At 41.7% G+C, this 24,380-nt stretch overlaps 2 protein-coding genes across 6 annotated transcripts; one reads left to right on the forward strand and one right to left on the reverse strand.

Moving 5' to 3' along the window:
* Positions 1 to 71: 71 nt before the first annotated feature.
* On the reverse strand, positions 72 to 16,233 carry IL18 (interleukin 18). Its single transcript, XM_036919741.2, has 6 exons — positions 16,086 to 16,233; positions 9,302 to 9,388; positions 8,528 to 8,539; positions 4,798 to 4,932; positions 3,898 to 4,031; positions 72 to 676 (listed from the first exon to the last, which is right to left on the reverse strand). The coding sequence occupies exons 2-6, from the start codon at positions 9,378 to 9,380 to the stop codon at positions 455 to 457; spliced, it is 582 nt and encodes a 193-aa protein (XP_036775636.2). The 5' UTR covers positions 9,381 to 9,388; positions 16,086 to 16,233; the 3' UTR covers positions 72 to 454.
* Positions 16,170 to 22,653, forward strand: TEX12 (testis expressed 12). Of its 5 annotated transcripts, none has more exons than XM_057490418.1 (5): positions 16,170 to 16,271; positions 19,934 to 20,012; positions 20,772 to 20,883; positions 21,089 to 21,140; positions 21,935 to 22,653. In XM_057490418.1, exons 2-5 carry the CDS (start codon positions 19,953 to 19,955, stop codon positions 22,077 to 22,079), a joined length of 369 nt encoding a protein of 122 aa, XP_057346401.1. In that variant the 5' UTR covers positions 16,170 to 16,271; positions 19,934 to 19,952; the 3' UTR covers positions 22,080 to 22,653. The 5 variants fall into 5 exon arrangements, with proteins under 5 accessions (XP_057346401.1, XP_057346399.1, XP_057346398.1 ...); XM_057490416.1 differs by lacking the exon at positions 16,170 to 16,271 and adding an exon at positions 18,241 to 19,060; XM_057490415.1 differs by lacking the exon at positions 16,170 to 16,271 and adding an exon at positions 18,242 to 19,673.
* Positions 22,654 to 24,380: the final 1,727 nt, after the last annotated feature.

Consider the following 24,380-nt stretch of genomic DNA (forward strand, 5'->3'; position numbering starts at 1 on the left):
ATTCAGAATCAATGTGATTTTTAAAGATATCCTGATTTTGGAAGAAATGCAGAAACTAGTCAAGCAAGTGGTCTCTATAAAATATTGATGGTTTTAATGATATTCTTAAAAATTAGAAAATTCAAATGTCAGTATATCTTTTTTTTTTAGCATATCATTAGGACCCCAAAAGATTCAAAACACTTCTACTGAGCATAAACTATGTTCCAATTAACAATGTAGAATGTTTTTTTTTGAACTATGCATTCTTTTGTATTATTTTTACATCATAAAATGTATTACTTTTACATCATAAAATATTTTATTCACCTGGATATGGGGAAGTCAATTCAATTTTCTGAAAGTTTATTATCTGTTACTGGTATCTTTAGAGACCATTTTTTCATTTTATTCCATTACTTACAACTCATCTGAAAGACAAAAGCTCAAAGTTCAAACAATGCCATTTTAATATCTAGTTCTTGTTTTGAACAGTGAACATTACAGACTTATCTCCATATTCCTCCTTTTCTTTCAAAATTAGTTTGAAAAGGTCTCTCTCTTTTTTACAAGCCAGAAAGTGTCCTTTGTACAATGAAGACTCAAACTGAATCTTATCATCATGTCCTGGAACACTTCTCTGAAAGAATATGATGTCATTTCCTTCTTCATTGATATTATCAGGAGGACTCATTTCCTGTACAGAGAAAAAAATCACTTGATTTTTTTAGGATATGAACAATTTCATATATTTGTTGTATAGTTGATATATTGCTGCACAGAGCTAAAGAAATGTTTATTCTCAAGAGTTAAGGAAAAAAAATCCCTGAATATAGGCGTGCTGATATCCTCTCCCTCTAGCTCCTGAACTCTTACTCCTCCTGCCCACGCTGGCTTTTCTCACCGTGGACGCACGTTCAGGTCTGGCTGCTAGTTCTTCTCAACGTATTCACAGGGAGCTTCCTTCTCTCCTCTGCGGCTGAGTGTGGTCCTTACCTGCTCCAGACGAAGTAGAGTCCCAGCAAAGACCACAGTTTTCTGGGCTAACCTCACTTCCTGTTGTCTTCACCGTATTCAGCTGAAGGCACTGGAGCCTCACTCACAGGCCGAGGTGGCTCCCGTCTGAGCCGGGTCTGAGACAGGCAGGAAGTAGCAACCATCTCAGCTTCCTCCTTCCTTGAGTGGAGTGAGCCTAGAGCTGGCATTTGTGTAAGAAAACCCACTGCTTCTTCCGGGGCTTGGTCCTGAGCTAGGTCCTGGGTTCACGTATAGCCCTGCTGTGGGCTCAGCAGCCTCGACTTCCCTGCCAGGCACCCCAGGTCACAGTAGCCCTGAATCCATTCTGAAAGCAGTCTATTGGCCGGGACCTGTCCTAGAAGGCCAAATGCTGATTCCTACATTTTTAAGCCACAGAATAGGGTTTTCTTAAGAATGGCTGGGCCACTTAAAACTAAATCCTACTGGTCACCTGACAGCCACTGCTTGCACCTTTCTGGTTACTGCATCACGCCTATGCTTCAGGATGACTTGGAACCGTGAGGAATGTCCAAGACTCTTTCACGTTAATCCTGGAACCAGCAGAAACTTTGAAGTTAATTTGGATACCATGGTAGCAGAGTCTTGTCATCTTAACTACGAACTGACAGACCTTGAGACCCACAATAGCATTAACATCCTCCTAAAAGACATTGAAGTACTTGAAGCAGGGGCACCTCCAAACCTCTCAGTTATGGAATTTAGTCATAATTCCTGACCTCGGTCCTTTATCAACAAGTGTGAGTCCTGAATTGATGATGGCATAAGCTAGTCCCCCAATGGTCTGTATTTCTGCAGCTACGGAATTTAGGAAGATACCCTAAGCTGGGGGAGCCCGTTTGGGACTAGGCTAAAGTCTAAAGTATAAGGGACAAAATCTTCAAAAGCTCTAGGAATCCTAGAGGGAGATGAACCTGCTTGTTCAAACCTAGCGTGGACAGCGCTGTCTGAAGGTGGGGGTGTGGAGAGGTAGGGGTTCTCTCATCGTAGTTTGACGTCACCTTTCACAGCAAAGGCAGGGAGATCCAGCGGCAGCAGCTTTCCTTGGTTTGGGGATGACTGTTCATAGCATCACAGGGAGGGGCACAAGGTGGACGTGGCTCCCAGCCGCTGTAGGGACCTCCAACCAGGACGCTCTGCCTGGGGGAACTGCAATGCCTCCAGGGCTTTACATCAGGAGGGGCTGGACCTGAGCCCGGTGAAGCTGAGCCTGCCCCAGAGCTGCTCTCCTGGGCCTCCCAGGTGCGTCGGAGTGTGAGGGAGCCCTGAAGGAAGCCCTGACCACGTCGGGATGCATATGCAAGAAATGGTGACAGCAACCTTGAAACAAACCCCTCCTGCTGTCAGGAAGGTTCTTGTCCAAGGAAAACCAGGGGTGGCCATAAGCACTGGGACTTGGAGCCGGTGATCAGTTCAGACAGGTGGGCACACCCACCGCAGCCGGCTGTCTTCTTATCCAGAGTTTAGTCTTTGTTTATAATCACCACCGAGATCCTTAGTGGGGGGAAAGGGATTAAAGAGCTTGAGCTAAACTGTCCTAGCCTCCCCTCAACATTCACTGAGTTCCTGCCAGAAGCATTTTCACTAGAAGCTAATGAAGCTTCCATGTCAGGCCTCTCACTCCCACAGTCTCTTCCAGGGCCTCTTCTCTCTCTTTTTAAAAAATTATTATTATTTTTATTTATTAAGGTTTCACATGAGTAACGCTGTCATTATTACATTCACCCATATTATCAAGTCCCCCCCATACACCCCATTGCAGTCACTGTCCATCAGCATAGCAAGATGCCACAGTCACTACTTGTCTTCTCTGTGCTACACTGCCTTCCCCGTGACCCCCCCAACACACACACCATGTGTACCAATCACAATACCCCTCAATCCCCTTCTCCCTCCCAGGGCCTCTTCTCTTATTCTAAATAAAGAGTCAACTTGATGCCTTTGGTAACTTTATATTCTCTTTAAAAAGGCTGCCCAAATTCTACAAAGCTTCAGGCTTCCCTAAACCTGGATTTACCCAGTTCCTACTACATGCCAACACTATTTCCACCTTCTTAACACTCTCCCTCTCTCTCTCAGTGGGAATCCATGTGTAGGCTGGGCTCATCCGAGTTTCTGACTGTCCCTGCAGCTGACTTCGTTCTCCTTTACTCCGCATGGCTTGAGCCTGGCCACCTCCTTCCTTTTGTTCTGACTTCTGTTGCAAGTAAACCGGTTACTTTCACTGGGAAAAAAGCTTTCTGAGTCAATCTGTACTATAGTTAATGGTTGTTTATCTAATCAGAATGGAGAAAATTTAAAAAATGCCACATAGGGATAAAAAGTCATGGCCAGACATGATTTACACCTGGATTGGAGACACATTGTACTGTTGCTTTTAAGCTGATCTTGTTAATCTTATTCACTTAAACTAACATAAAAATAACATACAGCAACTTACAGCTGAAAGATGTAGCCAAGACTTAGGCTAACAAGCAAGAACAATTACATAATAAATATCATCATACTTTACCAAGTGGAAGGTTTACAGAAGGACAATTAGATTTATTCCATATACCAGGGCTTATTCTGTAAATCACATGCAATTCTTAAACAAATATGATAAATCATGTGTTCTATATTATTACTTACCTACAGATTAATTATTCGGAAGACTGGGGTCATATTGTGCCCCTCCCTCCTATGGCAGGCTCAGAAAAACCAATGAGGTAACTCTAGTAGGTTAGGGGGCTTGACAATTTTTAGTCACACAATTATCTTGACAATTTTTATCACTACTGGTTCTTGCTACTCTTGTTCTAGACAAGAAATTAGACTGAGGCTATTTGGGTTTTCTAATTTTGCATATAAATATGACTAAAACAAACTAAGGCTCAGTCTTACCTTAAAGGAAATCATCTTGTTCTTACAGGAGAGAGTGGCCATTTTGTTACACTTCACAGAGATGGTTACTGCCAGGCCTCTGGTGAGGCTGTCTTTATACATATGTATGATAAATATGGTGTGTGGTGCATTCTCTGAAATCAACATTAATAAATGAGACACTAGTTAGTTTGCGAATCAGTATTTGTGGGAATCAGCCAAAAGGTGACCCTTAGCAGGCCCAGTGCCGATCCCGTGTTCTGAGGTTCAGTGGCCAGCAGACGGCAGCTCACAGCTCACGTTCTTTGAAACACACTCCAACAAGTTCACAGCACAGATGCAGCAACTTTTTGAGTGTCTTAGGTGTTTGGGGTTCTAAAAGAATTGCCTTTCAGTGCTAAACATAGTATTAAAAATCTACCTGCTGAGGTAAAAATTCAGTATTTTTCAAGTGTGCACATTTACTGTTTCAACTGTGCCCAAACTCTGATGTTTGTTATTCATACTGTGGGAAGCACAGCACATTTATCCACTGTTAAGGCACTGTACATTTCTGGAGGAAGACAGACATTTGAAATGCTTGTGTATTTACCTTGAAGGTTGAAATGCTATCAGCAGTTTCAGCTACAGCCACCGGGTATTAAGACTTACACTGTGCAGAGATTCTCTACGTTAATGTGCTACAGTGAAGGGACTGGTGATCCACATGTAGGCTCAGAGCAGCAGAGCCCCCTAGCAATATCTTTATTATATCAGTTTCTCACCCCGACTAAAAAATATGGGTACCCTACAAAGTTTCTTGTGAGACTTATTACTTCTCAACTGAGGATTAGGCCTTTTATAGAAAAATGTAGGCAGTTGAGTGGAATGGGAAGTAGTCTGTCATTCTTAAGTTTGCAAATACATATGTAAGAAAAATACCTGTACAGTCAGAATCAGGCATATCTTCAAAGACAGGTTGATGTCCCTGGTTAATGAAGAGAACTTGATCGTTCAAATTTCGTATGATTGAGAGTTTAGGTTCAAGCTTGCCAAAGTAATCTGATTCCAGGTTTTCTACAAAGCACATTAAGTCTCATTAAAAAAATAAGTTTTTTCCTCGATCTAGAAATAAGCACAGTATATGTTTCAGTTTTCAGTAACTATTAATCATGATTTTCTGTTAGAGAAGCAGCTCTGAGAAGTTGCACAGTGCTTTCTGACCCACTCCCAAGGGCGTACCGTTTGTCATGATCACTCAGAACCACTTGACCAATGAAATACTGTTCAGATAGCCTATTTTCTGACCACAGTCTCCTGTCCTTTCAGTTTTCCTACACTTTTCCTGAACTCATTTCTCCTAGAAAACTCCAAACCTGGCTGCTGGCAAAAAATCACACCAATGTGCAGACGGGCGTTTCCAACACGTCGGTTGTCAGTGCGTTTTTTTTCAGCTCAGCACCCAGCCCCTTCATCTGCAACTTCAGACCTTCGCTGTCCTCAGGATCTCCGCGTTCTCATGTCTGCCTTCCTCTTCGGCAGATGATTCCAGCTACTCGGCGCAGAAGCCCAACTGTGGCCCCAGCAGTTACTTCCCCTACCTGCTGTCCCAGGGTCACACGGAAAAGATGCCCGGCTGGTATCTGAGCCTGTATCTGTGCGAACTTCCTGCTGAAACCAGGTTTACCAACCAACCCCCTCTTCACCAGCCCGGCAATTCTACTTCCTGGATTTTACCGTAAATAAACAATCAGTCAAATGTGTAGCTATTTCTCTACAAGAATGCTATGGGAGCACCCTTAAGAACAACAAACAGTTTAAATGTCCAACAATCGGGAACTGATTAAATAGGCTTTGCTATGCCCTTACAGTGGAATAGCATGGTTTTATTACATACGACTAATTATTCATTGCCGTGGAAGGATGCCCATGCGTATTAAACTAGAAAAAGCAGCCCGGGTATAGTATAATACATGTAGTGATGGTATAGAAATACTACACCAGAATGATAGCAGTGATTGAGTTATTTTAATATTTACTTTTTCTTCACACTCTTCATTGTCTAACTGCTTATACATAATATGTTATTTTTATAATCAGGAAAGTGTGACGCTCCTTTCATCCTGACTCACAGCTACTCGGCACCCGAGTCCCGCTCTGCACGGAGACTTTTCTCCCCACCTTTTCATAGCCAAGCTTCTGGCAAGAATTGTATCATTTCCCTAATTCCCGTTCACTCTTCTTCTCTTTGCTGTCTGCCCCCATCTCCTTTTTCCATCAGCCTGCTTCCTCTGGGACCACCAGGCTCCCACCCCTGAATGCAAGAGGCTCCTGGCTCTCGGCTCCCAAGGCCACAGTCAGACTCGGGTCACCGCCCCGCATCGGTGTCCTGATTCCGCGGTGTGTCCTCTTCTTTCTGGCTGCCGTGCTCCGCTCTGTATTAGCTTCTTTTCGCCGCGTCCCTTACGTGTAGGTATTCCTCAGTGTTTAGTCCTTGGCTTTTACTTCCTCACTTTACACATTTCCTCTCATTTGTCTTTTTATTCCTATAGCTTCAGATGCCATTTCTATGCATAAGCCTCCTACATCTGCATCTCCAAGTTTTCCTACTGAGCTCAGAACCGAATGTCCAGCAGTCTACCGGACATTGCCACTGGACGTCCTGCAGACAAGGTGCAAAACTAAATTGATCATCGATCTTCTTTGCCCCGAATACCTCATCATCCTGCTCTTCCTCTCGTGTTTCTAATTCACTGAACGGTACAAATTGCCTAACTGAAGAAACAGGCATCCTATTCTTCCTCTCCATCCACTTCCAACTCCGTTCCTAAACCGTGTCCTGTTGATTCTTCCACGTATTTCTAAAATCCATTCAAAGCTCTTATTGGCATCCCACTGTGCCTACTTAATTCAAGTCACCATCATTTCTTACATCATTTTACTAAATAAAAATATCTTTGGCATTCCCCCTTTTCTGTCCCCACATCAATTCTTTATACTAAAGCCAGAGGAATTAAAGTAAAATGCAGATACCTGGTCATGCTATCTCTGAATTTTAATGAGTCACTAGGCCACCCGGAGTGAAAACGGTTCTCTGCAGGTTTCCTTGCAGCTGGGGTGACCGTGTGATTGAATTCTAGTTAATGGACTATGAGTAGAATTGAGGTGTACAACTTCCATGTAGAGCCTCCGAAAGGAATGGGACTATCTGCCTCTTATTTTGAACCCTTCCTTGCTAACTAGGATAAGGACCCAGGTTGTGGGATGGTGATTCTTTCAAGTATGGAATGAGTCCCGCAACTAGGGGGTGATAGAAAACAAGACAGCAGAAACCTGAAATCCCGTATCACCAAGCTGCATCCAGACATACTAGTCCTGACCTGCCTGCTTGGACTTGAATTCAAGAAATATTTTCTATCTTATTCAGTTACTGTATTTTTTAATCTCTTTGTTACAGCAAAGTAAACTGCATCCTAAATCATACGTATTGTGCTTAGTGAGTCCCCATTACCCCAAAGATAAGGTCCAAATTCCATATCTTGGAATAAGAAAACCTTGATCTGCACCCTCCTGACCATTCCCTCATAAATCCCACTCCCACTCTACTCCCATCCTGAATACTTAGTCCCTCAAGCAAGCCATGCTCTCTTTTGTATCTTGGCCTGTGCATCGTTTTTCTCTGCCCAGAACACCTTCCCTTGGCTAACTCCTATTCACTCTGCAAACCTGTCCCTCCTTCAAAGTGGCTTCCCGAATCTGCTGCACAGAACTAGGTACCCCTTCTGTCTCCCAGGCCATCCTGTGCGTTTGTGGCACTTAACACATAACACTTCAGTTGCTTCCCTTACGTACTATTTTCTCCCTGTAGAACTCTGTTCTGCTCACTGCTGTACCCTAATGCCTAACAGTGCCTGGGATACAGATGCCAATATTTACTGAATTAAATAAATGGAGAGTAGGGCAACCTTTAAGACACATGAGGTACTACATCTCAATAAAGCTGGGGAAAAAAATGAAACACAAGGAATAGTATTTTTTTTTAAGTTGCTGTTCTCTATTTTTAGTCCAGTCAGGTTTACCTTAAGAATGGGGAAAGGGCTATTTTTAAGGAAAAGTATGAGAAATTAATGACCTTTAATAACTGGACATTTGATTGAGGATCATAGGCTAGGTATGGGTATGACCTCCCCCAAAGCCCCAAGGAAGTGGGCAGAAGGCTTAGTGACTCAGCCTCAAGCCCTGCTTGCTCCAAGCTCCTCATCTTTGCACCCTGGGGGCCTCCCACGCTTCTCCTGAAAGCATTTCTCGGGGTGTTGGATGAGATGATGACCTTGACTGGGGCAACCCCCAGGCTGGTACTGCCTTTTCTCCAGAGAGTCCAGGGCTTCTTAGGGGCTATGTAATGAGCAGAGTCTACTTTGTAGATTCTAAAAGCTGGAGAATTCCCTAAGGTGTAGAAAAGCGTATTTTGTTAGCAATTCTTGTATCCTTATTGCCATCTTTTTTCCAAGTCCCTGCAGTTAAGTCCACATTCCTTTGAGGGAAGGTCAGCTTCTCAAATAGATCAGTACCAGTTTCTCAGCTGAGAATGGTGATGTGGGTGTGTCTGTGGGATGCTTACTCAAGTAGCTACTTATTTTTTTAAAGAAAGAAAAATAAATTTATACTTTACCATCGTTTTCAGCTAAAGGGGAAAGAAAAGAAATAAAATATATTAAATTCTGTATTTCAATTCAGAATCTCCTCTCACCCTACCCTTTCATTACTCTTTTCTGTCACTCCATTATTTAACCCCGTCTTACTGTTGATGGCCTTTGTTAACCTCCATCAGAAATACTGTATAATCATCCAAAAGATCCCATAAAAATGAAACTCATTAGACTTTAGTGTTTTCAGCTAAGTTAGATATAAAACCTAAATCCAGCATTTATAAATTTAAATTAGTAGATAAAAAGAAATTTTATAAAGTGATATAATTACTCTTAAATTTATTGCTTCAATGGAAAGTCACCTAAGGCCTTTCTATGAAGCCAAACTGCCCACACACGATTAATCATAAGAATCTAGTTTTATTTGTCAAGTATATTTACATAAAATGATATAATTCACTCACAGAACTCCAGATTTAACGTATCTCTTATATAATTTGCCAATTTGCTTTGGGAAATAATTCCCCGAATGTACCCAATTTTGTGGGATTTTCTTGATGTGAGTGGGTTACTGTTTACTAAAGTGTCAGGACATGTGGGACAAGGTGCTAGAGCCTTGGGCATATTATGGTTAATTCCTAGAGGTCCAATATTCTTTTTCCAGAGAAGAGTTCTTCACTATTACAGTGGAATCTGGTGACAAAAAGGAGTCACTTGACAGTTCACCTTACAACATCTTTTCCAGAAGAATACATTTATCTGAATAGTCCTATATTTGGCCTATGCTTTAGACTTACCTACAAAGTAAAGTGTGTTGTCAATGAATTTCATTTCCACAAAGCTGATGCAATTGTCATCTGCTGGTCCAGCAGCCATCTCTATTCCTAAGGAAGTGAAGAGTTTCTTGTTAAAAGGTAGTGATCGTTTCATTACATGAAAGGAATCTTACTACTCACTGCCTAGTACCACCACCATGTTCCAAAGTCAATATGTTACCCAGTGTGCAGATGGACACAGGATGGGTAATAAATGCTACATGTCATCAGCCTATGAATATATACATTCAAATGTTCCCTTGCAAACCATTAGATATTTGACATCTAGAGAACATTTTCTCATTGAACAATGTTATAATGGGTGAATAAGTGGCCCACTATTGAACTGAACTATTGCCCTAGTATTTTTGGGAAAATATAAATATATTGTCAGTATAAATCTAGGATGTTAGAAACACACCTAATCCTGTCTTTTAACCATGGACTGGTTCTACATCTGTCTTACAACTAATGGGTTCCTGTGTGTGAGAGACTGAAGAAGAGCTGTTGAAGAGCTACAAGTGAGGCAAGGACAAAAAATGGTGTTTCCCCTGGGAGTCAGGGCGCGGGCAGGAGAGGCTGACAGGCACTGACATCCGACGGCTCTCCTTCCACTTGAGCGGCATCAGCTTCAATCTGGAGGCTGGACTATACTATGCTTTTTACATAAAAATATATATTTTCTTCCTGTTAAAAAATCAAATAATACAGGCCTAGGAAATGTTTAAAAATTCTTCTTTTGTCTCTTTTTCTCTGGCCCACCTCACTCTACCCCACTCAAATATGATATGCATCTTTCCAGACCTTTATGGAGCAGGGATTTTAAATCTGGGAAATTTGTGAATTTGGATGGGGAAAAGAATTACATATTTAACTTCACCAACTAACTGAAATTTAGCATCCATTATGGTGTAGTGAACAAGCCACAGTATTATTGGAAGTAATAATAAATATACATATTTCCTATTGTATTATAATTGTTACAGAGATCTTGAAAAATGGTTTAAACTCATTACTACTTTGAAATATATGGAAGTTGTAAGTCCCACAGTAGCTTTTGTTATTTACAAGAAGTTAATAAAGAAGCACATGTATATAAAAATTCGTTTAAAAAATTTTAGATGCTATTTTAATATAATGGGCTTCCTTTATAATCTTAAGTATTTAATTCTACGCATGTAAAAGTGGTATTCTGAGAAGGGGTCCACAGACTTCATCAGATTGCCCACGGGGGTTCCTGCCACAGAAAGGATGAAGAAACCCTGGTCTAGAGGTCAGTGGTACCTTGAGTCCCTGAGGGCTGTCAGGGTTGGGGCTCCAAGGAGGGCTGCTGGGTCAGTTTCGTTAGTACATATAGGGGGTGGGTTATAAGTCTGTGCTCACAGGTAGAGAATTGACTCAGTTTTTTTCTATCATAGTCTGCTGAAGCCAAATGTATATGGTAGAGGATGCAGTAAATTAAAACCCTGTTGAAAAAACTTAATCCAAATTAAGCTGATCCTAACACTTTTTAGGTGGCTATTTAACAGTTTTATCCAGGTTCAGTTTTATCCTTTCACACATACAAATGTGAATAGTTTTTAAACTTACATAGATACATAGTACACAGCATATATGTATATATATATATAAATTGGTGACATAATGACTAGGGTGGTTCTCTCTACAAACTTTAGTATGTAATGCACACATGGTTTTTTAAAGTAATTCACCTGAAAAATACTAAGGTAGTATGTCCAGGAATTGGGTGAAATTACTAGTGTTTACTAGACTGAATATTTAGCTGATACATGAATGGATTTAGAGGACACATTTACCTTAAAAAATAGTAATATTTCACAATATTTGAATTCATTCATCACTTAATTATTGAGCATCCATTATGCATCAGGCATCAGGCTAGAAAGCTGACAGAACACACATGGATAAGACATAGTTCCTACTTCCGATTACTCAGTGTAGTGGTTGAGAGAGACATAAGCAATTACAAAACAGTTTGATGCACGCTGCAGAGCTGGGTTTACAAGGGATCCTGTCTCTGCCTGGTGGAGTGCAGGTGGCTCAGAGGAAGTGATGATCATGCCACCTTGACCGAGGCAGGCCTGTCCAGGGCAGGGGAAGAGCACTCCAGAGAGAGCGAATGTGAGCAAGAACCAGGAAGCACACAGGCTGAGGTGTCTGCAGCCTCATTTTTACCATAATTAACATTTTATAGGAAGAATGAATTTCTCAAGATTGCACATAGTTCCAATTAACTCTACTTAGGAATAAATACAGTAGTGTGAGGAGATATCCTTGAAGTGCACAAATCTGTGACCAGTGTCGTCTTGCTTTCCTTCTTTTCTCAACCTGCTCAGCATTATTACTAACGTTTGGCAGTGTCTCCACACATTCTATCTTGGTGGTACTTTGACCTTTTTATTGTTTTCTTGCATCTAACTTTTTTTCCAACTTATTTGGGGGTTTATTACAAGCAGTAATAATTTCCTTCAGCACTTTGATAATACTGTTCTCGGATATAAAAATATTTAGAATTATAATAGTAGTGAATGTTAAGAAGTAATAGCCTGTGTATCTCAAGAACTTCTGAGATACTTAAATAGCCTCGCTTATATCATACTGACACGGAAGCAGATGGTTCTTCATGTATAAGAGACAATTCCATGTGACAACAGTGTTAACAGTTCACAGTCACATGGCCTGCCAGCTTTGTATTTACATCATTCTAGAACTATTTAATTTGAAGGAATTCATGCCTATAAAGTGAGGCTATTCTTATTCTTCTTCTTATTTTTTATTATCATTAATTTACAATTACAATTACATTATGTTTACTAGGGTTCCCCCTTCACCAAGTCCCCCCCACAAGCCCCATTACAGAGGCTATTATTTTTATTTTACATTAATTTGATTCTGCCTAGCACAATTCACATAAAATGCAGTTGCACCGTAGTTCAGTTTGACAAAAGGTTAGAAAGGACAGACATTATAAGAGCCTTGTTCAGATAGGCTAAAGAGTTGGAACTTTTTTTCTGAAAATATACTGACTTAATTTTAAGTAGGAGAAAGACAAGGTCAAATTTACATTTGAAAAAGCTCACTCTACAAAGGCAGCATTGTAGAGAATGGATTTAATGGGGCAAGAATGCAGGGTTCAGAAAAGAACCTCAGAAGCAATTCTAACAGTTAAGTTAAGAGTAGATGAGGCTATAGCCTAAGGTAGTGGCTGTGGGAAGAAAGGGGGAGGATGGATTCAAAGGGCACTGAACTACTTTTGTACGATCCAGAATCCTACTTTTTTTAGCTGATTAGTTGTAGGTCAAATGGAAGAAGGCGGAACTGAGGATGACTTCAAAGTTTCTGGCTTGGGCAATTCATTGAGTGGTTACCTCATTTACTAAGACAGGCTTGAGTGGGAAAAAATCAGTTCATTTTTGCAAATCTAGGTGTCACAGAAGTCAAGGGAGAAAGGAGCTTTGAGGGACTGCTTGAAATGAGGAGCTGCAGAGCCCATGATAAAGACAGTCTTAAATGTGTTCTGTGAATGTGGCAATTAGGAAGTTTTGGTATCAGCAGAACAGTTCGGGGAAAGTGGAGGAAGCAGAAGGCAGGTTGACAAAGGTCTAGGGAGAGAATGGGATGGGGAAAAAGTAGACAATGAATACAAACGATTCTTTTAGGAAGTCTGGTTGTAAAGTGAAGAGTAGGTGTTAGTTTTTGGTGATAGATAACTTCAAATTTCAGTTTCTGGGTCCAGATCCACAGTTCCAACTCTTAAGATTTACTACTCAATCACTTTCCAAAACAAGTCCAAATAACCTGTCCAAAATTGAAACCTGGGAGACCTCCTCAATTCCTTTGTCTAACCCTTCCCCTATTTCATAGATACTGCCGATTATAATCCAGAAATGTCTCTAGAATTTGGCACCTCCTCTCTATCTCCACCAGCACTGTTAACCCCAGCCCTGGTCACTTCTGGCAGCTTCTATTTTAATACTCCTCTACTTGGTTTCCTTGCTCCAAGACTCGACCCAGCTCCATACCGCCACCAGTGTTACTCTCCCTGCCTCCTGCCAAAGCATCTTCATCCTTTATCCTCTAAGTCCCAGCTCAAACATTTCCTCTAGGAAAACTTCCCTGACTCCTCCATTCCTACCTCATCCTTCTCTCCTTAGTGCCCCCTTCCCCTAGTTCATGCTGCTCTAATAGCCCTTACCACACAATTAGGATTATTTTGATTACAAATAGGCCTTCCCAGCTTCAATCTGAGTTTCTTTAAGCCAATGAATTGTCCTTTCAACACCTGGAAAGAAGTCGGGTACAGTAGGAGCTTAATGAATGGTACATGAATAAATGTTTGCTATGATAAGTTTTGTTACCATGACAACAGTGTATAAAAGTACTGGTAGAATTTTTTTCTATCTTGAAACTTTCATTGCATCTGAAAGGCAATGAAAAAGAGAAAGTGAGGCAAGTCTGAAAACACATTAAAGTAATAGAATAATTTCTTGTAATGTTTTTTTCTAGTCGTTTATTTCATGTGAGTGTTTACTTTGAATTCTTTCTTACCACTCTTTGTGAGCTCTCAATATTTCTATGATTACAAGTTTTGTCCCCACTTTCATTCTCCCCCTAATTGCCCTCTTTTCCTTCCTCATCCATATGCCTTTGCTTTCTTAACTCTAGTCTATGAAAATTATAGTTCCCATTGGATTAAAATGCTTTGAATATTTCAGCTGAAATTCTAAGATTACTTAAGTTTTTGGAAAAGAGTCATAAACCACTTCAGAAGGATCCCCCCAGGAATATGCAGCAACAATTGGTTCTTTGAAACAAAAAAAGTTTTATTTACACAAGTGTTGGAAACCAGCCAGAGGCTTGTAAACAAAATGGTAAAAAACTGTGATGGAAATGGCCATGCTTTCTAATCTTGCCTGGGGCAAGTCATTTAATTCTGAGGGCCTCAGTTTTTCGACTCCAGTATTCTGTATTTCTAGGTTCCAGTTAAAGCTGCAATGAGAGACCTATTTGTATGTGGCAAATGCCCAAGTAACACTTCCTCATAATTCTGAAACAACACATACTGACTGAATACTTATTATATAACCAGCATCGGTAAGCCACTAAAAACATACTGTTAGATCAAAAGAAAAAATGCCTTGAACTTGTAAAGCAACCAGGATCACGTCTATCCTTGCCATGCATGGTTCTGATGCTGTGGAATGGGAATGGGATGGGACGAGCAAGCGTGTTGCATGACCCATCCCCAGATCAGGTGGGGAGCCATCTCAATAGCAAGATCAGACCTAACGGATCACTCTGTCCTCCACGGCACTGCCACGTTAGCCATGTACGCAGGTGGGTGTGGTGGAGGTGGGGCCAAAAGACAACTCAGGTAAACTCTCCCCGAAACAGCAATTGAAAGTCTACATAGTCAACTGCTCAATACAGACTCAAAGCAAGAAGCCCAAATGGAATGGAGAACTGAATTTAACCTTAAAGAATGCCTGAGATTTGAACAGATCGAGAAGGGCATGGAAAAACATTTGTATGGTTGGTTAAATCAAAGTGTGGTGGTGGCGCCATTTTTAGGCCGTAGGGGAACCATCCTGCTGTCCTGTTGGGAACACGAAGTGGGGTGGGGCTGGACTACGGAAGGTTTTGTAAGTAGAGGAATTTAAATGTGATCTCACAGGCAATGGGAAAGCAGGTTACTAAACTGACAAGTGCATTATGAAAAAGACTAGGAACAGACTAGGAAACTATTTTAAGAGTTCATGTAGGAATTCACAATATTCGTGTATGGATGTTATGATCAAGCAAGATTTTAAAAGATATTTTGAAGGAAGATTTAGCAGAACTTGAAATAGCTGGATATAGGCAGAAAGAAAAGAGGTTAAGAGGGTTCTAATTGTTATTCATACCTGAAAAGAGATATATTTATTCAGCCCTTTTCTCATTGTGAAGTGAAACTCCTGGGGATACTATAATATGGTCCCACTGTAGCCCAGCCTAAGGGTGCCCATGCAGATTCATCAAGAACCCCCCTTTTGCAAATGTTGTGTTTGCTTTTAAAATAATTCAGAGTTGAGACTCCCTTTAAAGAGCAGCTTATTTATCATTCTAAAGCAGCAATTCACGAGGTCAGCACTATTTTCATAATAATTCTAAGACCCAATTTGTCTTTTTCATTCTCATTCTCTCATGGGTGGCTACATTCTGGGTGATAGCGCTTAGATTAGATGTGCAGGCAGGCGAGAATGCAACTGTCTCCTAGTAAGCCAGACATTAAACAAATTTGTAAAAAATGAATATCAGTGACATTCTTCACAGTAGACTTTTTTTGGAACATATAGTTATCTAAATTAAAAATTATTTATGCTGACATATGATACACTTACTGTCATTTAAAAATATATTAATAGATTACTATTTTTAAAGTTTCTCAGTTTTAATTCTAATGCAGTAAATGGCAGTAAAACAGTTAATAACCTTGAGGAACAAATATTCTTCAGGGTCCTCAATAACTTTGAGGACTGTAAGAGGTCATGAGACCAGAAATTCTGAGAACATTTGCTCTAAAGTGATCATCTTCAGTGTTGGCCAAAGCAGGGAAAGTTTGTCCCCTGACTTTGCTACGTCCCTTGCGTTGTGACTGGACGCGGATCATAGTGTCAGCGGACTCAGTCCTCTCAACCGCTTCTCTCGCGTATTTACCTCGTTTCCGTGCCCAGGTGGCCACATAAACGGGAGTGGTATTTCTTACCTGTGCTCAGGAGCTTCCGACGCGAGGAAGCAGTCTGGAGTCCGAGGCCCTTTTCTCTTCCGGAGGCCGTGAAGACGGTGGAAGGCGGCAGGGCCCTGGGAGGCTGAAGCAAGCCGCCAGGAGCGCAGAGGGCAAAGGAAACCGGAGCGGGCGGCTCACCGGGCCCCGCAGCCGTCCGGGGAGGAGGTGAGGCGCTCGGGAGAAACGAGGAAGAGGGCGGAGGGGAGGAGACTGCTGGGCCCGCCTTCAAGCTGGGGCTCTTCCCTAGGCCGACAGAGCCTGAAATAAAGGGTCAGAGGCACGCAGACTTATTTTAGTGTAAAACCACTATTTTAATGAGATAATTTCTCCATAAAAGTTGGAATTCTGGCCCTTCCAAAGCTTGTACCTCGTTCAGAAGTATATTCCAGCTCTTTAGAAAAAGCTCCTGCTTGGTCAGTTAGAAGCATCTTTTCTCTTGTTAATCTGTTTTGAGACTTTCTCCTCACGGCAGCACAAGAGTGAATTATCAGCCCTGTTAGAATATTTTCTGTAATACAAGCATAGCACCTAAAATGTAACTTTTAAAAAGCAGAGTGTAAATGTCGCAGCCATGAAAATAATTAGCAGAAACAAAGTTTCTCAGTTTTCTCTGAAATGTGGGCTAACCTGTATTAACCTGCTAGCAAAGGAATTTATTTGCAAGTTGACTTTTTTTGCCGCTACAGAGACTATACGGAAACAGAGGGATTCTGAAGTCAGGAAACACAGTGCTTACCTAAGCAGCTACTTGGATTTTTTTTTTTCTTTCTGTCTGTCTGTTTTTAACTAGACAGGGTTTTCATTTGATAAGGTCATAAAACACCATGGCCACAGCAGTGATTGCAAAGGACTCTGTGGCAGTGTGGGCGGGGTGCTAGATGTGGTGGCTACTGGAAGAAAGAAACAGCACATTTAAGAAGTATTTGATAAGAATATACAAATGATTGGCATTGAAATACCAAGTGTTCATTCTCCAACTGGAGCGTCCAGTCAGGCCAGCTAACCAGTGACCAGAAGCAGAGCCCCAAACAAATGAGATTTAAATGGCCCAGTGCCAGTTATTTTTCTCCACTGCATAGGTGTAGAATGCATAATTGACTCATATCTTAGTTCTAGGAACAAACTTTTTAAAATTTGATATAGAGCAACCCAACTGGTCCATGTCCTGTTTACTTCATGAGGTTGTTTATGAAGATTAAAGGAGGTGATGATAGCCCTTTGGATATTTTAAGGCATTAGATATCTCTAACCCTTCGTAACTTCTCACTTGTTCTTACTCATTTAGCTCATACAATGGAGATAAAAATTTTGAACATAAAATGTCCATCAGGTGGACAGTGACTGTAATGGGGTTTGTGGGGGGGACTTGGTGATGGGGCGAGTCTAGTAAACATAATGTTCCTCATGTAATTGTAGATTAATGATACAAAAAAATGTCCATCATGTTCTCTTAATTTGATGTAAACAATTATGTATAGGCGGAGTCATTTTTCTGGGATATATTTTAAGAACTAGACAACTGCCTATTCTGATATACAATGTGAAGGCTGGGAAAGGAATTAGATCAGTTATTTCCCAGGCTTTTGGATTTAATGGACCATTAAGAAAAATAACAACAACAATAAACAAACACTGTTGGACAACTTCGTATTTTACCAAGACATAAAAAACCTTAAAAATCTTTATATTTTTATTTAATGAAAGGACACTTTAACACCAAAAAATTAAGAAGGACACAGTATCAGAGTAAAGGACAACCCTTTAAAGTGAATGCAGTATGAAAACCCATGACTTGTCTCCTCGTATTACCAGGGATGGGGGGAAATTCAGCAGATGGCTTAGTCCGCAGGCAGTGCTGACAATCCTCCAAAAGCAGTCAGGAACGGCAGCAGCCATTGGCCTCGTTTCATTAAGTGGCTCACATTTCACAGTATTAGCAAATCAAGTTCAACAAACTTAAGTACCTACTTTCTAGAAACTGACTTGAAAAATTGGCTTTTTCACAAGCAGCCAATAAACATATACACAGTACTTACAAATCTCCGTGACAACCGACATTTAAACAAGCCAAAGGGAAAAACCATGTTGTCAGATGATTTGCTAAGATGCAATTCTGCGCCGTGGAATTTACGGCGGGCGTTCCTGACCTTTGTTTTACGAGCGATACGCTCTGGGGGCCCGTGTCCCCCGACCGGGCGGGAGCCCGGGGCGCCTGTCTTTGAAACTGCAGGTCAAAGTCGGCAGCCGACGGCGCCCCGCGAGGCTGAGCTCCGGCCCGTGGGCCGGGCCTGGAAGCTGCCGGGGAGACCGGCTGCCCGCGGACGCGCCGCGGAGAGGCCGCCGAAAGGCCGGTGCCACGGCAGGAGGCGGAGGGCGCCGGGCCCTGGGTCCCGGAGGCTCGCCGCTGGGCCGCGCCTTCCTTCAAACCGATCCTCCCGAGTCGGCGGAAGGCGCACCCGTGCGGGCCCCTGCACGGGTTCCTGGCGGCGGGAACATCCCGGCCGGGCCCCGGCGACTCCCCCATGTCCCGCCGGGAGAGCCCGGGCTCGGATGTTCCCTCCCCCATCAGCACACGTGCGGCTCAGCGGAGATTTCCGTCTCACGACGACTGTCCGCTGAGGTGACGGGCGGGAGGTGCGTGAGGGCCGTCACGTGACGCCCGCGCGGCCCGCTGGGAGCTCGCGTGCCTCCCGCCACCTCAGCGGCTTCTGCGGCCTCGCACGCGCGCTCTCTCAGTTCCTGCGTCCTCGCTGACGAGAAGGTCTCACGGCTGCGTGTAGCCTGGTCTTGGGGTGGGGCTGGAGGGAGGCGGCCCGTGAGGCGAGGAGCAGGCCCGGGGAGGCGGCGGGCGCCTGCCCTGAGGGGCTTTTGTGGGGCTGGAACAGGCATGGAGGAAAGAGCGGGCCGGGACGTGAGGAGAATGGGGGCTGAAACGGCCCGGGGCGTCCCGAGTGGTGAGGAGAGAGGCTGCGTGAGGCCAAGTCGCTTAGTCGTGTGGCCACCGAAGCCTGCGCCTGCGGGGCCTGGGCTGCGGCGGGAGGCGGCGTTTGTCCGGGTCGAGGCCCGCTTCCGGGCCAGGCCTGGGCTCTCCTGCCGTCCTGACAGGAAAGCTAATGTAGTTGTACAGAAACGGAGCGACCCGGTTCTGGAAGTGGCGGGCGGACTGTGCCCACCCATCCCGTGCTCTGCGCGAGGGAGAGGGCAGGGCGCCGGGAGGCCCGGGCGGCGGTGCCGGCGGCACCACGCATTTGGCCTGCCCGGCCCCGTGGGCGCGGGTGTTCAGGCCCGGAGAGCAGGGCAGGTGGGGGCCTGAGGGCGAACGGGGGCCTCCGCCCTTAGCGCGCCGAGGCCGTGCGCTGCGAGTTCTCCCAGGCCCTTGGCGGGGAAGTGAAGCCCGGTGCTGCCCTGGGGTGGCAGGGGACGGCGGGAGCCCCCGGGCCGGTGCGTCTTGGCCCTCGTCGGCCCGGTTTCACTGTGTTCGAACTCGCTCAACCCTCCGAGCCCTGCGTGAAAATGAGATGGAATTAGATGAACTGCAAGACCTGTTAGCGTTGGGGTTTTGTGAAGGTCAGAGGGGCCTCGAATCCAGGCCGGAGCAGTGCAGACGTGCCAAGGGAGCCGGCGCGGAGGGCCGTGCGTGCGGGGTGCGGACGGCAGCGCTCGGCCCCGGCGGCCCCCCTGCGCCCGTGGGGTCGGAGCCGCCCGGGAAAGCGGCGGCGGGGGAAGTGGGGGGCGAGACCCGGAGCTCAGGCGGGGTGGGCAGGGCAGGAATCGGGGCCGCAGCGCCGAGGCCGCGTCCCCACTGGGCTTTGCTCTCGATTTTGCAGCTCTTGCCTCCGACGTGTGATGGCGGGTCACCTGGTTAGACCTGATGCCAGAAACCGCAAGAGACCAAGAGACCTCGAGGTAATCTCTGTGCTCCTGGAGCCTTAATCTTTTATTGTATATTCCTCTCAAGTTTCTAACGTTTAAGAAAGTTCTTTTGATAAAAGGAATTTAATGTGTTCATATTCCCAGAGCTGGAATAGCCGCGGCAGGAACTCTGCTGATGCCCACTGTTTTCTGACGAAGTGTGTATAGGCCTCGAGGGAACGGGAGGGGGGTGGGGGCGGATTTCTTGGTGGTGATTCGTGATCAAAAGACCGAAGTGGATACAAGCTTTTGTGATACAAGGCACTTTAAATATTTTGCTAAAAATACGTCGGATACTTCCTAACTGTAGATGGAGAGCCCTGTATCTTGCCCTTCGCTGCTGCCCCCACCGATTAATCTGTTTATATTTGGGACGTTATTTGCTCCATTAAAGATTATGTTGCAAAGTTTTGTGAGCTCCTGGGTACCGTCTAAATGAAAGTTTTCTGTATTGCTATGGAAATACCTACTGGTTCAAGATACAGGAAACGTTTTTGTCAGGGAATTAATACCATTTCCAAAGTCTAATGTAAAATTTTAAAAAATTTCATTTGTTGAGCAAGGTGCTTCTTGGACCTCAGAGTTTCCTTGATAATATAATTCCAAATGGCTAATTAGGATGCAAGAGCATATACTTTCTAGCATATTTGCTTTTTTCTCAAAGATGTTTTATTTGCTTTTTTTTTCCCAGAATGCATATGTCCTAATGATTTTGTTAACTATTTGCCTATTTTCTTTACTTTCTTCCATTAGCCTCAAATGCCAGATAGTCCACAACTGTCCTCTTTGGGGAAATCAGATTCCTCTTTCTCTGAAAGCTCTAGACTATTTTATAAAGATGAAACCCTGGAGAAGGATTTGAATGGTGATGTATAAAGTGCTTATATTTCTTTTTTTTTTTTTTTTGAGAGGGCATCTCTCATATTTATTGATCAAATGGTTGTTAACAACAATAAAATTCTGTATAGGAGACTCAATGAAAGTGCTTATATTTCTATACATTGATTTTAATAATCCAGAAAGTTTCTTGCAGTTCATAACTTACTTAGTGATTGTTTTTTTTTGGACAGATATGAGCAAAGAAATTAATCTAATGTTGTCTACATATGCAAAGATCTTAAGGCAAGTACTTTTAGTATATGCTCTTGGATATTTATCTTAGAAATAGAAGTTTCCTTCTGGAAACTCCATAATGGGAAGCTTAGTTCAGTGGCTGCAAAGGCTACCCAGAAGTTACAAATTGGGATTTTTTTAGTTTCTTAAAATTTCTCACTTTCTTATAATTATTAGATTATACCAACCAAAGATTAGTTGGTTATTTTGAAAGAATAACCCCAACTTTTCTACTCAACATCCATTGTCTTGCTATTTACCAGAGCTAATATGAGGCTAAATGTATTTTGGTCTCTAATTAGATGATGTAACATTTAAAATTTTGTGAAAAAAAACTCTTTGAGAAAAATGCCATTTGGTGAGGGTAGTGATAATAATAGATATTAAAGATAAATATGTTTATGAAATAGCTCAAATATTACCTTTGTGTAGTTGAAGGCTGGATTTAAATATCTTACTGGCCTGAGACTGTCATGTTTTATAAGGTGTTTTTTTAAACTACTGGTCAATCATTGTATCTGAATAATGTCTTGTGTGGCTGTTAAAATAGTGTGCATAGTTTAATATTAGAATTATGTTTGAGATACGCATTCTGCTATCTCAGGAGACTGAGTAGTCAAAAATATCTGTGGGACTAATTTACCTTTTACTGAATAGTATTTGTAATTTAATGAAGGTTTCTGATGCACAAAGCCATTTGTATAAAATAGGTAACAAATAGAGTGTAATAAAGAACGTCACTGATAGTGTGTTTAGACATTATAATTATTTAGTTTGACATAAAACATTTTTTTCCTCATTAGTGAAAGAGCAGCAGTAGATGCAGCTTTCATTGAGGAGATGGATGGACTCTTCAAAGAAGCCAGTGCTATGGAAAACTATCTAATACAAAAAAGAGAGCTCCTCAGACAGAGTTTTACAGTGATTGCAAACACACTGCACAATTAAAATTGTGTACTTAAAATAAATTGAGAATTTAAGCCCTTTGTTGTAGTGAAAGAATGACATGCTATGAAAACTCTCTAATTGTTAAAAAAATGTGGACTTTAAATATTGAAGGGGAAATGGTGAATTTCTTTTCTAGATTTAAAAGGGGCTTTAAACCAGACATTAATACGATGTAACTTTTCTTTTGAGGGTCAAATTTTTGGCATATTTTATAAAAGTGTAAATTATTTAAATTATATATGGATTCTTTTCTTTTTTTTTTCCTTAACTCTCCTAGCCTTTCTTAAACTTCTGAAAGAGGACTCAGTGAGTTAATTTGATAATGTTTAACACTGTCACACTTTTTCTTTTAGAATATTTTGTTTAAATAAAAGAGACACAGCTTTGGAGATAATTTAAAAATGTTTTTCATGGTCAGTATTATTAAAAAAAAAATTAAAACCTAAAGGTAATTTGTCCAGTTTCTCAATATGTAATAAGATATAACTGCTATTGCTATTTAATATTACCATTGGATTATTTTCACTGTAAGTTTTATTATACATTGCTAATAAAAATTCTTGGTTTAAAACTATTTTCTTGTGGTAACAGTGATAAAATAAAAACCAGAAATTACTAACCAGAACGTTATATAAGTTGGCTTTTTTACGTATCAACCATATCAGTGGTGCAGTCAATGAATTACATTTCGAAGCCTTGGCAGCTGTGTGGTATGGAAAGCGACTGGCTCAATGGCAACAGACTTGGTGAGTCACCTCCATTCCTTTCCGACTCAGAAATAGAGCTTGGACTAGAGGATCTCTTAAGACTCATCTAGCTAAAAAAAATCCTTTGATGAAAGGTACTTCTATGGTTTCACTGAAAACTTTCGATGTGTTACATAATTAAATGTGGTAAGTATATTAATCAGATTTTAAACAAACCACCCATTTTTCAGTCATAGATAATGCAATCTATTAGATGTGTATTTTGCTAGTATAAGAATCACAGATTTGAACACATTTATACATAGTTCCATGGGGAATTTGATATTCCTTAGTGGACAGCATGTGCCTTGTCTTCTAAATGTTAAAATCTCATTTTATCAAATTACCATTTTAAGGCTTATATACCACATAACAGAAATATTCATATAAGAAAGGATTGAAAACAATAAAATATTTACTGAAAATACTGGTTATAAGTGGAAAAAAATTACTAGGTTTGTAGAGGGATATACTAATGGTTGGAGGTCAGTGAAGTAACAATTAGTAATGGGATTATTAAATACTAAATGCATCCAGAAGACTGTATTTGAGTTGATACGTTATGTCACCTGAATTTGCTGTTACCTTAAAGAGTTTTGTAATATTCTAAATACAAAGATAACTTGGCCCATCATCATAAAGAAATGTTCATGAGTTTGTTTTCTCTAAGCATTTATAATTGTGAGACTAAGGCTAACAGATTGTTTCTGAGTGGATTTCATAACATACGGGTTCTATCTTGAAGGTGTCACCATTGTTGAGCATCTGGTTCTTCCCTGTGAAGATGTAGAGAATTAATTTGATCCGTTCATTTGATATGATTAAGATGAGGAAACTTATTTTTAGTCACAATGTGTTTACTGTTCAGAACAGCTGCCTCCCAAGGTAAAAAAGTTCCTGAAAGCCTAACTGAGACTTATTTTCCTTCAAGTTTGGATGTCTTTGGCACCATCCTCATAAACAAGAATGATTGTCTCACAGCTGGAAATAGGCTATTACAGAAATACCGTTACCCTTTAATTTACACTTCTAATATCACTCTATTTTAATACAGTTGCACAAGTTTATAAATTGTTTTCACTGATTACAAATCAAAATACATATTGAATATCTTTGTACATCATCCTCTGCTAGGCACTGTAGGGAAAACAATAGTACAGGATATTCTTTGTTCTCCCTTCTGACAATTTTAACCACTCTTTTCTTGAAATACACTTACATGTCTTTGCTGAGAAGACATGATATGTAAATGTTACAGTGTCTCTGGCATTACTAATAACTGCTAGTGGGAGTTACTAGGAGGCTTTTGGGAAGGGGTCGCAAAGGTAGATTTTTGAAATGGATTTTTGAAAAGTAAAGATATTTCAGGCAGGGAAAAGTTGGTTCAAAGGCACAAAAGAACAAAAAACATGTTATGTTTGATAGTCATTTCACTGGCTAAAAATTCACAAAGGGGAATAAACTGCTAGAGAGCAGGGACTGAATCTTGTGTCTTAATTTGCTCAGACTGCAGTGCAGTGTTTGATAACTTGTGGTCAAAAACATTAAATCAATA

The sequence above is a fragment of the Manis pentadactyla genome, chromosome 13, assembly GCF_030020395.1.
Source record: "Manis pentadactyla isolate mManPen7 chromosome 13, mManPen7.hap1, whole genome shotgun sequence".
Lineage (NCBI taxonomy): Eukaryota > Metazoa > Chordata > Mammalia > Pholidota > Manidae > Manis > Manis pentadactyla.